The sequence below is a fragment of the Naumovozyma dairenensis genome, chromosome 3, assembly GCF_000227115.2.
Source record: "Naumovozyma dairenensis CBS 421 chromosome 3, complete genome".
Classification (NCBI taxonomy): Eukaryota; Fungi; Ascomycota; class Saccharomycetes; order Saccharomycetales; family Saccharomycetaceae; genus Naumovozyma; species Naumovozyma dairenensis.
Genome location: NC_016481.1, coordinates 789,363 through 805,168, shown reverse-complemented (window position 1 = coordinate 805,168; position 15,806 = coordinate 789,363). Strand labels below are relative to the sequence as shown.

Below are 15,806 nucleotides of genomic sequence, written 5' to 3'. Positions count from 1 at the left end.
CTATCTAATAGGATAACCCCATACTGAAGATCTCGATTCAACTCCTTGTTAGTCTAACTAAACACAGGCTATGAATCCTCTTTGATCTGACGATATACCATCCGCGACCTCAACCACGGATATCTCATATCCGTGACCTCGTCTACGGATACCTAGTATCCGTGACCTCGCCGACGGGTAGTAAAGTCGAATCTTCAAAGTTCACTTCACTACAATGTAAAAATCTGTTTTAATAGTGTAGTGGCTATCACGTTGCCTTCACACGGCAAAGGTCTCGAGTTCGAACCTCGGTTAAAACATTTTTTGTACAATTATTCTTTTTGGAATGTCACAAAGTAAAATAAAATAAAACAAAGCAAATAAACTAAAAGATAAAAGACAATTGAAGTAGCTATTAAAGGGCTATCTTTGTAAAACCAAAATATTTCAAGTAAGGAAGTGTTTTGTGAAAAGGAATTTCAATGCCACCCAAGAAACAAAGTTCACACTGTAATACTTTGCAAACTAACGAAAAAATACTTAATATTGAAAGCTCTTCCAATGATGACCTTCCAAAAACAGACCATGGAATTAAAAGAGGGAGAAAATTTAAGAGAAATATACAAAAGTCCCCCATTTTAGAAACAAAAAATATAACTGAATTAAGGATTATTAGGGAGGATACTTCTGACAATGAGGCAATTTATATTCAGCAGATGCAAAACGAAGGTTCAAACAATATATTCTATCCAGAAAGGTCTCAACAAGAAGTCCCATCATATAATTTTGTTAAGGAGTCAACAAATGTACACCATGCCAATTGCTATAATGGTGTTACATACTTTGAAAACAAACAGTATCTTAATGATATTAGTGTTGGGGATTATTATAATTGTTCTGGCGAAACTTTTCCACCCTGGTTTAATCCAAGAATAGTCCAAAATATGTCACATAAAGAAAAAGTAAATAAATGGATCGAAGATATTCCAATTTTTGAGGGAGGAAATGGAGCTTGGCTCTCCAATTGTTTCGATTATGATTATTCTCTTGATTGGGAAGAAGAAGAATTTGAAAATTTTTGTAAGAAATCTGGCGTTCAAATCTCTTTAGTATCTCAAGAAGACTTATTACAATTACAATCCAGGAAATTGGATGTACTGGTAAGAGCTTTTTATGAACAAGAAAAAGAAGTTGCCAATTGGGATTATAATACAAGTTTCCCAGATAAAAATTAGTTTTTATATTTTAAGAAAAGTATAGGATGTAGTAATGTTATATTTTAAACAGTTTTTTCCAATAAGATATTCAATCGATGATATTATTTTTTTAGAAACTAAAGTTATTCAATAAATTTATACAAAAGAGGTGACTGTGTTTCAAAAAAAAATAGTATTGGAATTATTTAACCTTCATTTTGTTAGTACATTTCCATTATTCTGTGCCTATCAGTCTTGATCTCGTTAACGAAAGGTTCAAAGACATTAGTTGTCGCTAGGGAGAAACCAGCGATCTGACCAATCACTTAAAATGCCACTTGCATTACTTGGAGTAGCTGAAAGTGTAATAAACAAAGTATATTACTAACAATATTTCTTATTTAATCCTTATTTTGTATATATGAATGCTATGTACGCCACGGATCTTTATTCAACTCTTCTTTATGGGCCTTAAATATCTGGACAAATTCGCTTGTCGGCAAATCATCGCCTTGGCGCATTTTATTTATATCGTTTTCTGTCATTGGTCTTGGTTGAAGGACACTTATTTTTGTATCCTTTGATCTAAGTTGTCTTTTCGTAAAAGAGGAACTCTTATCTGAGGGAGAATATGCATTATTTGACGGTTTATTTTCTACATTCTTAGGTATAGTAGTACCTGATTCTTTTCGTGGAGAAGTAGCCTCAATGATACCAATATTTTTTTCTTTAGATATAAAAGAATTGGTTTCTTCGTAACCGTTTAAAAAATTTAAATGAGGTTCTTCAGGTGAAGCAACAGGAACCGGGGTATAAATCTCTGGTAACTTTTTGTATATATTCTTTAGCAAAGAATCGTTACAGTCATAAATTCCATTCCTCATATTTTCTAAGTTTCTTGGATTCTTTTTCTGTTCTTCTGGTAATTTCTGCCAAACCCAATGAGCACGTCTTCTTCTAAGGTCTTCCAATGTTTGCATCAGTTCTTCAGAATTAAGGCGTTCTAAAGTTACAAGTGAATTCTCAATAAACGCACCGGAATGCTGTTTTAAATCTGAACAGCACTCGTAATATTCAATTGCAAGCTCTTTGAATAATTGCCTTGTCGTAACAGAGACTGCATTTTGGAAATGAACTTTTATAGAATCGAAAAATCTTCGTGACGTTATTACCTTTTCTAATAAAAATTGGGTTTCTTGATTAAAGTCCCCTTTCTTGTCTCTCATTTTCTCATATTTTTTCATATCTGTTATTAGAGTCTTTTTTTGGATGATTAATTCATTTTCCCTCTTACAAACAAATTCTAACGATGTCGTCAAATTATTTAATTTTTCCTTTATTTTGTGTTCAAAGAGTAAATCTTGTCTGAATAGTTCGTCTATCTCTTTTATTAAAGTCATTGAATCAGTATCAATAGCTAAATTACTGGAACTCCAATGACTTAAAGTGTTTAAAAATCTTTTGTTTGCTTTACATAAATCTTTCCTTTTAGTATAAATATTTTCTAACCTTTTCTTTAAAGTTGATAATGATACTGCTTTGAACTGTAATGTTGTGAGAGAGAATGTTTCAAATAAACCTGGCACTTTTGAATGAGGTTCAGAGTAAGGTATCTTTGTTTTACTTACTTCTAAATGTTTGATCCGGTCAAGATATGATTCGTTAATATCTTCATTAACAGACATTCTTATCGGTAAAGACTTAGGTTCGGGAAAATGAAGGAAATTAGTTATCTCTTGGTCGTTCCCCGTGAGAAAGGTATTTGAACTACTTGAAGAATCATTTACATTCAAGTATTGCAATTGGCTCTCGCCATCAATTTTTCTTCTTGAGTACGAATCGTCATGATTTTCATCGGGAAAAAGTTGTCTTATTTTATCATCTTCCTCGTCAGTGTCATTATTATCGGGGTAGTTTGTTTTCTCAAAGAGTGATGACAGAATATTCTTACATTTATTGACTATACTGCCGTTTTCCTCTTTTTGTGTAAGATTTTGAACTGATGATAAGGGGTATTGTGGTGGGTCTGGAAAAGGTAATGGAGTATGTTGTTTGTTTTCCGAATCCTCGACCATATTTTTTTCCCTTTGTGTGTTCACTTTCGTCTGGAAAAAAGTTTTGATAAATGTTAGTTAACAGAGTTGGCACTTTATTGCTTTAGAAGTGTGGTTCTTATATTACATAGTATTACAATGGTTATCTTCATATTTAACTGGATGTTGTTTTGTGTCATTTTCTTCTGACCAACCTGTGAGTGTGTCGTTCTTTCTAACGCGACAGTTGTGAAGAGTTATATGATATGCCGACCATACTATATATTCTCCAAAAAATCAGCCATTCATAAGAAGGATAAAAACGATAAGAATACCTTATATGGTATTTCTATACAATCAAAACAAAGGTAAAAAAATAAGCAAATGTAACGTTAAATATAATTCATTATCGTATTAGGTTCATTTATAAAGAGAATTGAGAAGTAGATTTGAGTTATTTATATAGGAGAATGTGTATGAGTGGATATCAATTTCAATCTTGATATTATCTAAGCTTGATAAGTAGAAGAAGAAACGTTACCACCATGACCAGTCCAGTTGATGTGAATATCCTTATCGACTGGTAAAGTTTCAGAAGCAGCTTCTGGCAAAACTCTGAAAGTGTGAGCACCGAAGTAATCTCTTTGAGCTTGTAACAAGTTAGCTGGTAATCTTTCAGATCTGTAACCATCGTAGAAAGATAAAGCAGTGGAGAAAGCTGGAGTTGGGATACCGTAGGTAGTAGCCAAAGCGATAGATTTTCTCCAACCAGATTGAGCCTTTGTGACAGCATCAGAGAAGAAACTGTGGAATAATAAGTTTTCTAATTCTGGATCTTCTCTGTAAGCCTTAGTGATTTCAGCTAAGAAAACAGACCTAATGATACAACCACCTCTCCACATTAAGGCAATAGCTGGGTTGTTCAATTTCCAACCGTAAGTTTTACCAGCTTCACGGATCAACATGAAACCTTGAGCATAAGAAATAATCTTAGAAGCGTATAAAGCTTGTTCTAAATCGTCAACGAATTGCTTCTTATCCTTAATTAAATCCTTTGGAATGGTTGGACCAACTAAAGTCTTGGAGGCTCTAATTCTTTCATTCTTTATAGCAGATAAACAACGAGAAAAGACAGCTTCACCAATCAAAGTAACTGGCATACCTAAATCTAAAGCATTAATGGCAGTCCATTTACCAGTACCCTTTTGACCAGCGGTATCCATAATTTTTTCAACTAATGGCTTACCATCAACGTCATTGAACTTCAAGATATCTCTAGTAATTTCAATTAAGAAAGAATCAAGAACACCCTTGTTCCAAGTTTCGAAAACATCACCAATTTCCTTGTCAGTAAAGTTACCAACACGTTTCATGATATCGTAAGCTTCACAAATCAATTGCATATCACCATATTCAATACCGTTATGGACCATCTTAACGTAATGACCTGCACCAGCTGGGCCGACCCAGTCACAACATGGTTCACCATCAGATTTTGCGGAAATTGATTGGAAGATGTTTTTGATATGAGGCCAAGCTTCTTCAGCACCACCTGGCATCAAAGATGGACCGTAACGAGCACCATCTTCACCACCGGAAACACCGGAACCGACGAATAAGATACCTTGTTCTTTCAACTCTTCGTAACGTCTGTTAGAATCTGGGAAATGAGAGTTACCACCATCGATGATGATATCACCCTTTTCTAAATGTGGGACTAATTCCTTAATTAAAGCGTCAACTGGAGCACCGGCTTTAACTAAAAGCATAACCTTTCTTGGTCTTTTCAATTTAGCAATGAAATCTTCAATTGAGGTAGCACCAATGATGGATTTACCCTTAGCTTCGTTAGCTAAGAAATTTTCAACTTTAGAAACGGTTCTGTTGTAAGCGACGACAGTGAAACCGTGGTCAGCAGCGTTCAAGATTAAGTTTTGACCCATGACGGCTAAACCGATTAAACCAAAATCAGCAGACATTTTTGTATTATTATATTTAGTTTTGTATTTTTGGGGGCAGTGTGGTATTAAGTACTGATATCGGAGAATCTGATACTACTTAACTGTGCTTGATTGTGATCAATTGTGATCAATTGGCCATTGAACGGCAAGGAAAGGGAGGCAATTTATAATTTTTCAGATACGGGAAAAGTGAGTATTATTTATATCAATATATTCCACTACCCTGTTGGGCGGGCGGCGATCTGATGTTCTGGGCAGAAAGGGAGGATTTAAGGTCCTTTCACCGGTTAACCGCTCGCGTACGTAAGTAAGTAGTTAAAGTGCGGAACAGGAAGGGACCGTCCAGTGCACTGCACTGCACTGCACTCAGCGGTAGCGAGTTTAAGGTAACATGCTGTGCGGTGCGGTGCGGTTTTCGCAGAGAGAGAAGGAATTGGGACACACCGTGGCGCCAAAATTTGGCGAAATTTGGTGAGATTTGGTGAAATTTGGTGAGGAAGCGGACTCAAAGGAAGGAAAATTAGGCATTATCAACACATGTTGCCGCCTCGTTTCCACCGTCTCCCGCATCAATATTCGGCCATTACCGCAACATTATTAAGAAAATGGTAAGCATAGGGTAATGACTATCCCGCGCGGACATAGGATGCCAGGCGGGATTACAAATTCCTTTTCTTGTGTTTCTTCTCGAGGACGGGAACTGTGGACTTCTGTGCAGTCTCGCCCTCACCTTACGGAAACGGAAACGGAAACTTTTACACAGTGAAAAACACCACCAAGGAAACAGTTGAGCAACATTTTAACACCGATTACCGGGAGATGGCTGCAGCGGAGGCGTCCCTTTTTCTCAGGGCTTTGTCACCTCTGAGCTAGGTCCGTAAACCACAGTTTTACAACCCTGTTTGGCCAACCCTATTTTAGCTGACAACTAAACAAAACGTCTGAAATAAATCTCAAAAAAAAAAATTGTACGTACTGAAAGTTACATATATTCGACCAATATTAGACTATATCCATCTGTAGAGAAGCTTCATCATCTGCGTTAGATAATAAACTTATTCCGCTTCTTCTTTTATTCTGAGGAGACCCTGGTGTTGAGCTAGTCTTAAATGGCTTCGGTATGAATTCTTCAGCTTCTTCATCTTTTTCAATAGATTGCACAAAACTATTTGTTCTTGTGCGAGGTTTGATTAGATTCAGTGTACTTTTGAACGTCAAACTATGGCCCAATTCTGCGTTCTTAACTATGTCTTCAGCAGGGAGTTCAGTATTGACTGTACTTTCTTCTTCTTTTTTTCTTCCCCTTGTTTAATCACAATAGATGGGACTTCTGGTTCTGGTTCCACCACTTTTTTGTCACTATTCAATGCTGGAATGTTGCCTTTCTCTTCTATTTCGTTTTTTAGCTTTTCTTTAAACTTTTCGTAAATCATTTTATTGGAAAATAATTCGCATATAATTGGAGATAATTTGACAACATGAGTTGGCTCTCTCAGCCCGAGTGGCCTTATAAACAAATGAAACAGTGGTATATCCATATTATCATAGAATAGATCCGAGACCACATCACTTCCCTGTACTTGATGGTCTGTCAACCATCCAAAATGTTTTGAGAATTCTAAAATTAATTTAATGTTGTAAGGCGGCAGTTCGTCCATCCAGTTGAAAGAATCACTATTTATCGATTCAGTTGTAATAGGTATTTTAATGTTCATGATATTGTCGTAACAAGACGATGAAAATAAGCAATTTGGTAACTCTAGAAGCCATAATTTTATTAACCCAACCCAATCATTAATTAATATATTTACGTTAGTATGGTTTGTATCTGTTAACTTCTCTATAGCCTTTTTATTATCGAAACCGTTATTCATAAATTCTTCGAGAAGTTCTCTTCGAAGATTAGCAACACGTATAAGATCAATATCATTCCTCCAACTTTGGTAAACATGTTTAAGCAAATAACCTTTACTCCTTAATTCTTGGTTATTGTTACCATTCTCAATAAATCTCAAAATTAATGTTATACTGTCGAGAATATTATCATCAATTGCATGCCCGAAAAGAAAGGCCTTTTTTTCAATATGATTTGAATTAGTTAACCAACCATTGAATGGAATACAATTATCTCTTGAAAAAAATCCAAGGTAGCCGCCCTTAGCTCCATAAAATTCGTGAACATAGTTAGACTTTCTCTTCGAATCATCAATATCCCAAATCTTGATTAAACCCCCAATACTATGATTGGCAGCAAGATGAGTTTGATTTATTGTTGCGATCAAATCTTCCGTCAGTGCAGAATATTTCTTACAATTCTCAAAGATTGCTTTTTCTAGTTGGATCCTAGAGTACTCCAACTTACAAAACCTTTTTAATGCTTTGTGTTCCCACTGTAATAATTGTCCTCTTAGTAAATCAGTATCACTTTCTTCACCTCCATCTGCCATACTTATTTTACGAAACCAACTAGAGATAGATCTAGTTGTTGTTTGAATTGCATCATGTTCTAATTCGCCATATGTTTTCTTCTTTCTTCCATGTGTTTCTTCCATTGAGTTTGTACCGACTGTATTAGTTCGAATAATCGATGAACTTGCAGATGAACTTGGTGTTAAAGTCGTCAATGAAGCAGTTATGTATTTGAAAGTAGTACCGACCCAATGATAATAACTATCATTAGCAAAAAGTACCCTTGAAGACGAAACAGTAAAATAATTCAATGAGTTCTCTTGAATAATATTTAAATCAATAAAAATTTGGCCAATTCGGTCCATATTAAATGATGATGTATCTATTTTTATATCTTGTTTCTTAATTTCATGTAGTAATGTGCTTCCTTGAAATCCATCATTACTTAATCCTGGAATTGATATCATTCTTTTTTCTACTGGAACCGTATCCTTTAATTTATTAAGAAAAGTAAAAAAGTCAACTTGAGTTTGGAAAAGTAATCTTGTATCTAATTCAAAGGGATAGGTTATGTTAAATGGTGAATTGTCAGCCGTATCAGAACGCTCCAGAGAAATTTCCCTGTTATCGTTAACTTTAATCTTTTCTCCTACTTCGTCCTCCCCTTGCACTTCATCCTCTTTGTCATGTTCTTGCTTCTTTACCTCTTCAATATCTTTTGGAAAGGTTTTGTATTGATTAGATAACATCTCAGTACGTTTTTCACATTCAACCATAGCTTCTTTAGTGGATTTAAAATCTTTAATGAAATAATCATATTTAGTTTTTAGTTCATTCTCAGTTACCCATAAAAATTCCTCATTCCTTTTCAACACTTTACGCAATGGATCCAAACATGAAACTGTCATCACTTCATCGATGTCTGATTCGGATAGTTTCTTATAAAATAGATACAGTATTGGATTGTTCCCATCCGATGTGGATACAGAAGATGATAATGATTTGATGAATTTTGACCAACATTCATTCTGGAAATTCGAATATGTAGTGAGTTGCGTAGTTAAAATTTTATTATCATTTTTAATCTGATTTAAAAATGTATTAATCCCCGTGATATAATCTTTCGACCAAAATGTTGTCCTTAAAGTATATTTTACTACTCTTGTTTGATTTTCTGTATTAGATTCTGATCGGGACATTGGTCTAGGGAGAGGGAATATTCACCAATTTTTCGGAAATCTTCTTTGTTTTCGTTCTGGCTGTAAACTTTGTTTCGTTGACCAGTTCAACCTTATTGTATTATCTATAAAGTAATTTTTGATGTTCTACGGCGTTAAACATATATGACAGGTACAAGCCATACCAATTTTTAAAATAACTTCATATCTAGCAAGAAGTTTTAAAATATCGACTCATATTAGTTTAAAAATTGTAAGATATTATCTGTTAAATTCAAAATAGAACGGAGTTATTTAAAGTGACAAAAATCTTAAAATACAGAAAGTATGTACCATTACAAAATGATATTTATAGAATGTGTTCATTCATAAGGGGAAAACGAATAGATTCTATAGAACTCATAGTAATCTTCCATAATCTGGATCAATTTCATAACCAAAAGATCTGGCTATAGAATAAATACGTTTACGGATACCATTAATTACTACCCTTGCCAGTCCAATGGTTCTCTTCTTCAATTTAGGAGTAACGGATTCATCTGCTTCAGTATCAAATTTCTTATTATCCATCTCTGTAGTCGTGGGCAAGACATAGTCACTTGCTGATAATGAAACAAATAATGCGAATGGGATGAACCAAATACAGATTGCGAAAAATGATGCTACTTCTGTGAAATTGGCACGTCTTCTTGGAATATAATTTGGATCGAATCTGAATTGCGGAGGGATTTCATTGTTATTGAAATATTTGAACCATAAGTAATGATTCAACACTACAGCAATGCAACTACTGATAAATGTTGGCCCACTTAGTGAAATTATTGGAAACTTCTTTAAGTTTCTGTAATAAAGGACATGAGAGGCAATGGAAAATAAAGTTAGTTTCACGGGGAATCTGTCTAGTACTAGAAGAAGAAATAAAAGTATAATTATAGATGCAATTGCACGTGTAAGAAATCTTCTGGTAGGTTCTGTATGTTCTTCCACGATTTCACTAATGTAATATAATCCTGACGCTATTGATAATGTTAAAAAGACAAATCCGAAAATATTCCCTAGATACGAGATGAGCTGTAAAATCATTATGTCACGGTAAAAGGATTTCTAATAGTACTCCGGATGAAAAGAAGTAGCAGTTACTAATATATTCTACTGCTTAAAAGCCTGTCCTGGCAACTCGATACCGTAAGATCTTCCTTTTACGAATATGTTCCAATTTAACGCTACTTCCAACTTTTGGAATATAATACTTAAATACCAGTCCGGGTAACACCTCTAAAGTTAGAAGGAAAAAATAAATGCCACCTGCCAGAATTGAACTAGCGACCTCTGCATTACAAGTGCAGCGCTCTACCACTAAGCTAAGGCGGCTAAATTTTACATTTTTTGTTTTATTGAGAGCTGGGATCAATGCGGCCTCAGTGGGGAGATACTAAAGTTAAGTACTTAATTTAATGACTTGCAGTGGAAGAGACTTGTTAAATATGCGAGTATCTGATTAGTTTAATTATCGATGATTCTAGTATACGATTCTATCGATCATATTCGAAGCGTATTGCCTCTTAGGAGATATAACATATTAAACCATATATTGGACGCATCTTAGACTGCAGGATCTGACCTTATAGGTAGATTCTTTGCAGAATTGCTCCTCCCCGTCCTAGGACAGGAGAGTAATATATATTATACACTTTACATATGGAATAAAAATTTTCTTATATAGAAAACATATATCGTGTTGTACGAAACCACGTGTCTGTACACTGTGTGCCAGATACATATAATTCCGACAGATCAGTTTGTTTTAATCTACTTCATTAGTTATTTCCTCAATGGGTAATTTCGTATATTGTCATTGGGTGTGCTTAATGTTTCAAGTTAGTTCATGTTTCAAGTCTGTCATTCTTTATAGGGTGCGGCACTCGTATATCGAGATGCAATGGTAGGGGAAATCCGGTTATTAATATCGGATAGCGGGTTAGTCGAATTTGACCCAAAGTAGTAATTTCACAATACCAAATTTTTAGAAACAGTATTCCATTCCGCTAAGAAATAAAATTAATAAGAAGTTTTAAGGAAGGCATAATAACAATTCATTCTGAGAACAATATAAAACCCTATCTTTGAGCAAGTAATTAATTGAACGTTACGGTGATTCAAGCAATATTTAGTCATAAATTTCTTCTTTTATTCTATTCCTAATTATTTAGTTAACATCATACAAACCTATATAAGTAGTTTAGAAGAAGGGTGTAAAAAATCGTAAAAGTCATTTTAAGTTGGCTCATTTCTTATCCCAACCTAATTTAATCGCTTCAGGATAAGTTGGGTAATCATTATAACCCTTTTCACTCATTGCATAAAATGTATCCTTATCATATTGGTTAAACTGTTGGCCCTTTTCAACTCTATCGACAATATCAGGGTTAGCAATGAAGAATCTACCGTAACCAATTAAAGTTCTTTCATCCTTGACCATTTCTCTGACAAGTTGTGGATTTAATGCCAAGTTACCAGCTCTAATAATTGGACCCTTCCAAATGGAATAAACAAAATCATTAGTACCATCCTTATATTCACCTTCACCTTCTGTCATAAATAGATTAGTAACAAGAGGTTCGACCAAATGAATATAAGCAATACGTTTACCGGCTTTAGCTCTCTTTTCTAATTCACCAATAACGTAAGCATATTGAGCCAACAAAGTTGGATCATAACCACTAGACATTTTACCGAAAGTACCATAAGGAGAGAATCTAACACCAACCTTATCTTCACCAATTGCCGCAACTACAGCATCAACAACTTCCAAAGTGAAACGAGCTCTATTTTCGATTGATCCACCGTATTCATCAGTTCTCTTATTAGAGATTGGATCCAAAAATTGGTTTAACAAATACCCATTAGCAGAATGAATTTCCACACCATCAGCACCAGAGGCTATGGAATTCTTAGCAGCTTGGACGTATTCCTTGATATATTGCTTAATTTCATCCTTGGTGATACCATGTAGAGGATTATTAGATTTTTTAGCTCTTGCTTCAGTTTCCTCATCCATATAAACACCATCAGATGGTCCATCAAAACGTAATCCATCTCTAGCTAAAACATCAGCCAACCCTTGTCTACCCAAGACCCATAATTGAACCCAAACGAAAGATTTATTTTCATGGATCTTATCGAAGATTTTCTTCCATTGTTTCATTTGTTCCTCGGACCAAATACCTGGAGCATTATCATAACTACCAGATTGGGGAGATGGGAAGGCACCTTCAGTGATGATCATGGTGCCCGGTCTTTGGGTACGTTGACTGTAATATTCAACGGCCCAATCATTTGGAATGTTACCTGGATGGTGGGCTCTCATTCTAGTTAATGGTGGCATGACAACACGGTGTTGTAATTCAGTGTTACCAACCTTAATTGGTTTGAATAAGTTGGTGTCGCCTAAGGCAACTGGTGGGAAATTTTTGACGAAAGGCATTATTGTTGGTAGTTAGTAGATTTTACTTTTCTAAAATATGCTTGCTTAGTTATTTAGTAAAAAGGGGAATAAAAAACTGATACAATACCAAAATTGACTTATTACAAAGAGAAGAGAAATAAACAGCTTCTATTGTGGAAGAAAGAAGTGTTTATATAAGCATTTATTATTTCTCGAGGAACAAAAAAAGGGGAACTTGGTTCACGTAACCGGTCGTTGCGTTTTTTTTTGACAGATCCGATCCGGTTTTTTCTCTCGAACACTCCCTCCCGAAGTCTGACGTTAAGTGTGGTACATTTTAAGAAGCTGTGCGTATTATATCATATCGTATAGTCTATATGCGGTTCCCTCACTTGTGAAGGACGGTTGAAAATATTTGCCGTCACAGAGTTTCCTTGTTCCACATTCCGTCACACGGATGGAAAATATAAAATACTTGTATTCTGCCCGGGAGTTTCTCTGGGGTACCTCCCCTTAATTTGATGACTAAGGCGGGACGGAACCTATTGTTCGAAACACGGCAAACGGAAGCATATATCGCGTACGCCGTTTCCGTCTCACTAACCGTTTATATAAGTAAGAGGTTATTATTATGTCTTATTTATAGAAGTTTCTTGTTTAACAATTGAATTACAAAATAATTTGCAACTACGATGATCAATATATTCTTCATTTTATTTTTTTTAGTAATATTACACAATAGATTCTATCATTATTTTTAGACTCAGTACGTGAAAAACAGTTGTTTAGTGAGATATCTACATAGTTTCTTTTCCATTATTAGAAGAGGAATTTACTCAATTTGGGTTTGTCCTATAACTTACCTTATGGAGGTTCATCCAACGATTGAACTTCAACCGACTTACATATTTTTAAGCATTAGTTACTTTTTTGGCAAAGGTTAAATAAAACTAGTGCATACTTAGCAAATTGCGATGCAATGTCTAAAACAAAGAATAAGCTTTATCGTAAACTCATGCACCTTAGGACGTATTTAAACTGTGAAATAAATACAGACTTTATTAGTTAGTTGTCATGATAGTAACGACGACTAGTAATAATAATAATAAATAATAATACAACTTCACATCAATTTATCAACCCAGGAAACATCGACATTATTTTCATCCAAAATATCTTGATAAGCGTCACTAGCACCAAATAATTCTCTTGTTAATTTATCCATATTAGGCACTTTACCGTGACTTAAACTAATCTCTAAAATAGTATTACTCATATTTTGGAAAACATCGGCACATCTTTTTGCGAATATCCATTTCTCACCAAAATGTTGTAAAATTTCTACACATTGTTGAATTTCAATTTTACTTTCAATCAAATCAATGCTCCATTGACAAAGACAATAAAGAATAGTATTACAAATAGTTAACGTCCTGAAAAGTGTTATCCAATTCAATGGTAATAATTTTTTTGTATATAACAGATAAGTATGTCTCCATGCCAATAAACAACATTCACCTAGTTTAGTTAATGATTCAATGGATGGTTTAGGTATTAACGTGGATGGTCTAAACAATAAAATTTGTAATTGCGCATATCTCATTGTCAACCAATTATCAGAATTATGGTAAGAAATGGCATTACAAATTTGGTTTTTTATTTGATCCTTCTCTGCTAATCGTTTCGAATTATGTAGTTGCATTTTCTTTGATTCTTTCTCGTAGATTCCATCTAATTCAGTACTTAGGCCTTCAATGATTTTATTTTTCTGTTCAATGGAAAGATTTTGTCTACTTACACTAACTGAATGAACTTGTTTATAGATTCTACCTGCAATTTTCCTTAGTTCAATCATCGTTCTAGTAACTTCAATTTCGTCTTTTTCTCCATCATAAAGTGGACGTGGTAAACCAATTGTTATTTCATCATCATCAATAGCAGAAAACCTCCCTAAACTAGTGGAAACCAATCTTTCAAAGCAATATGCACTCCAAAATACTCTGTTTCGAGCTTCCATCTCAATGGCAGATAATAATTTCATTTTCTTGGGAGTCAGCGCCTTGTTAAGACCCAGCGCAATTGTTAACCTCATAATAAGTCCACTAATTGTCCATGATGATGAACCTCTTGGTTCAAAAAATGAATAAATACCTAACAGTAAAAGACATCTAACAGTCTCAATATTTTGCAATTGTATCACATAGGAGAATTTCTTCATTGCTAAATATGATAAATGTTCACTTAAATCTTCTTCTTCTACGTTAAGCATCCCTGCTCTTCTTAATGTAGTACAACCGATGGCCATTATCATATATATTTTAAAAATTAAAATATTGTATTCACTTCCTGTGTCAATATTTTTTTCTAATGATTCGAAATCAGAGATTTTAGAAACGTCATTAAGGAAAGCAATTTTATCAATCATAGGGAAAAGCCTATGGTTATGTTTGAAATATGCAGCTATGAACCTGTCTAATAAGGATCTACCGATAGGTTTGTATGTCCCGTCATGATGTAACCATGATGTCGTCCGCCCACCTTTGAAAACAGAACCAATTGTTTCCATTTCTAGTGCAGATGAATGAATGGGGATTGACATGGCTCTAGTAGGTCCTGGAGTTAGAGATGTACTCAATGTATTTATATCCTTCATACCTTTAAATTCATAATTGAGTTCATTGGTTGTAATTTGTTGTTTGAAGGTTTCATCTTGTTCTTGAATTTGAGACAAAATGGGTGTTAAAGAAGAATGTTTACTTGATAGTTGGTTACTACTAACAGGCAAATTTGTGGCAGGTGGAGTTAATGACATGCCCATAGGATTAGTTGGATTTTCACTTTCATTCAATATAGGCGGCAGTGAAGTCATCATTTGATGATCTCTTTCATTATTATTGTTCATTAAATTGTTTTGCGGCGGTGGGTATGAGGGCGGAGTATTCTCAGTTGTATCTGATGAGGAAAGAGCAGATATCAATGAGTTAAACCCTTCGCTTGCCCCCTGAGTACTTGTTAGTATTCGAGGGGAAGTATCGTCCATACCGTCTAGTTTCCTTATAGAATTTAAAGTTGGACTGGGTATACGTTGTGCATCATTAATGGGCACATAGAAATTGGGAGTAGGTGGGCCAAGGCTCGTGTTTAACTGAGAAGCGCTACTTCCCGCTGATACGTTGTTAGACCCTTGGTTGGAGATTGTCGAGTTGACATCATCAATACCAGGGACATGTTGTTCGCTTTTGTGCCTTTTATTTGGAACATATTCACCTCGAAGAGCAGCAGCCAGTATTTCTTTCTTTGTCCTCCTGGGAGCTCTTCCCAGATATACACATTCCTTATTAGCCTTCATACAATTTGAACAAGTTGGGACTTCTTTGAGACATTTCTTTTTTAACCGTCTACATCTGGAACAGGAATAGGGTTCGCTTCTATGTTGTTGTTGAGCATCATACATTTTTTCGCTAGTATAATGTGCTAACTAAAGGTCGGTATCGACACAATAATTTTATGTATGTACAATCAAAATCTAGTTAAAGCTAGCTTACCCTTTGAAGAAAAATCTGTATTATTAGTTCGAGATTAAAGTTGAAAACCGGTGTTATTTA

The 15,806-nt window shown here is 34.8% G+C and overlaps 7 protein-coding genes and 2 non-coding genes across 9 annotated transcripts; 2 read left to right on the top strand and 7 right to left on the bottom strand.

Moving 5' to 3' along the window:
• Positions 1-226: 226 nt before the first annotated feature.
• On the top strand, positions 227-299 carry NDAI0Ctrna2V. Its single transcript has one exon. It is a non-coding gene; the product is annotated as a tRNA-Val (tRNA).
• Positions 300-461: 162 nt separating this feature from the next.
• Positions 462-1,214, top strand: PFS1 (Pfs1p; the record flags this gene model as incomplete). Its single annotated transcript, XM_003669206.1, has 1 exon — positions 462-1,214. The coding sequence occupies one exon, from the start codon at positions 462-464 to the stop codon at positions 1,212-1,214; it is 753 nt and encodes a 250-aa protein (XP_003669254.1).
• Positions 1,215-1,603: 389 nt separating this feature from the next.
• On the bottom strand, positions 1,604-3,250 carry SSP1 (Ssp1p; the record flags this gene model as incomplete). The annotated part of the gene is made up of 1 exon (XM_003669205.1): positions 1,604-3,250. One exon carries the CDS (start codon positions 3,248-3,250, stop codon positions 1,604-1,606), a length of 1,647 nt encoding a protein of 548 aa, XP_003669253.1.
• Positions 3,251-3,717: 467 nt separating this feature from the next.
• On the bottom strand, positions 3,718-5,187 carry GND1 (phosphogluconate dehydrogenase (decarboxylating) GND1; the record flags this gene model as incomplete). The annotated part of the gene is made up of 1 exon (XM_003669204.1): positions 3,718-5,187. The coding sequence occupies one exon, from the start codon at positions 5,185-5,187 to the stop codon at positions 3,718-3,720; it is 1,470 nt and encodes a 489-aa protein (XP_003669252.1).
• A 1,226-nt stretch (positions 5,188-6,413) lies between these two features.
• RGD3 (Rgd3p) lies at positions 6,414-8,777 on the bottom strand (the record flags this gene model as incomplete). Its single annotated transcript, XM_003669203.1, has 1 exon — positions 6,414-8,777. One exon carries the CDS (start codon positions 8,775-8,777, stop codon positions 6,414-6,416), a length of 2,364 nt encoding a protein of 787 aa, XP_003669251.1.
• Positions 8,778-9,155: 378 nt separating this feature from the next.
• Positions 9,156-9,839, bottom strand: SVP26 (Svp26p; the record flags this gene model as incomplete). The annotated part of the gene is made up of 1 exon (XM_003669202.1): positions 9,156-9,839. The coding sequence occupies one exon, from the start codon at positions 9,837-9,839 to the stop codon at positions 9,156-9,158; it is 684 nt and encodes a 227-aa protein (XP_003669250.1).
• Positions 9,840-10,055: 216 nt separating this feature from the next.
• NDAI0Ctrna3T lies at positions 10,056-10,127 on the bottom strand. Its single transcript has one exon. It is a non-coding gene; the product is annotated as a tRNA-Thr (tRNA).
• A 913-nt stretch (positions 10,128-11,040) lies between these two features.
• Positions 11,041-12,240, bottom strand: OYE2 (NADPH dehydrogenase; the record flags this gene model as incomplete). Its single annotated transcript, XM_003669201.1, has 1 exon — positions 11,041-12,240. One exon carries the CDS (start codon positions 12,238-12,240, stop codon positions 11,041-11,043), a length of 1,200 nt encoding a protein of 399 aa, XP_003669249.1.
• Positions 12,241-13,324: 1,084 nt separating this feature from the next.
• On the bottom strand, positions 13,325-15,655 carry STB5 (Stb5p; the record flags this gene model as incomplete). Its single annotated transcript, XM_003669200.1, has 1 exon — positions 13,325-15,655. One exon carries the CDS (start codon positions 15,653-15,655, stop codon positions 13,325-13,327), a length of 2,331 nt encoding a protein of 776 aa, XP_003669248.1.
• Positions 15,656-15,806: the final 151 nt, after the last annotated feature.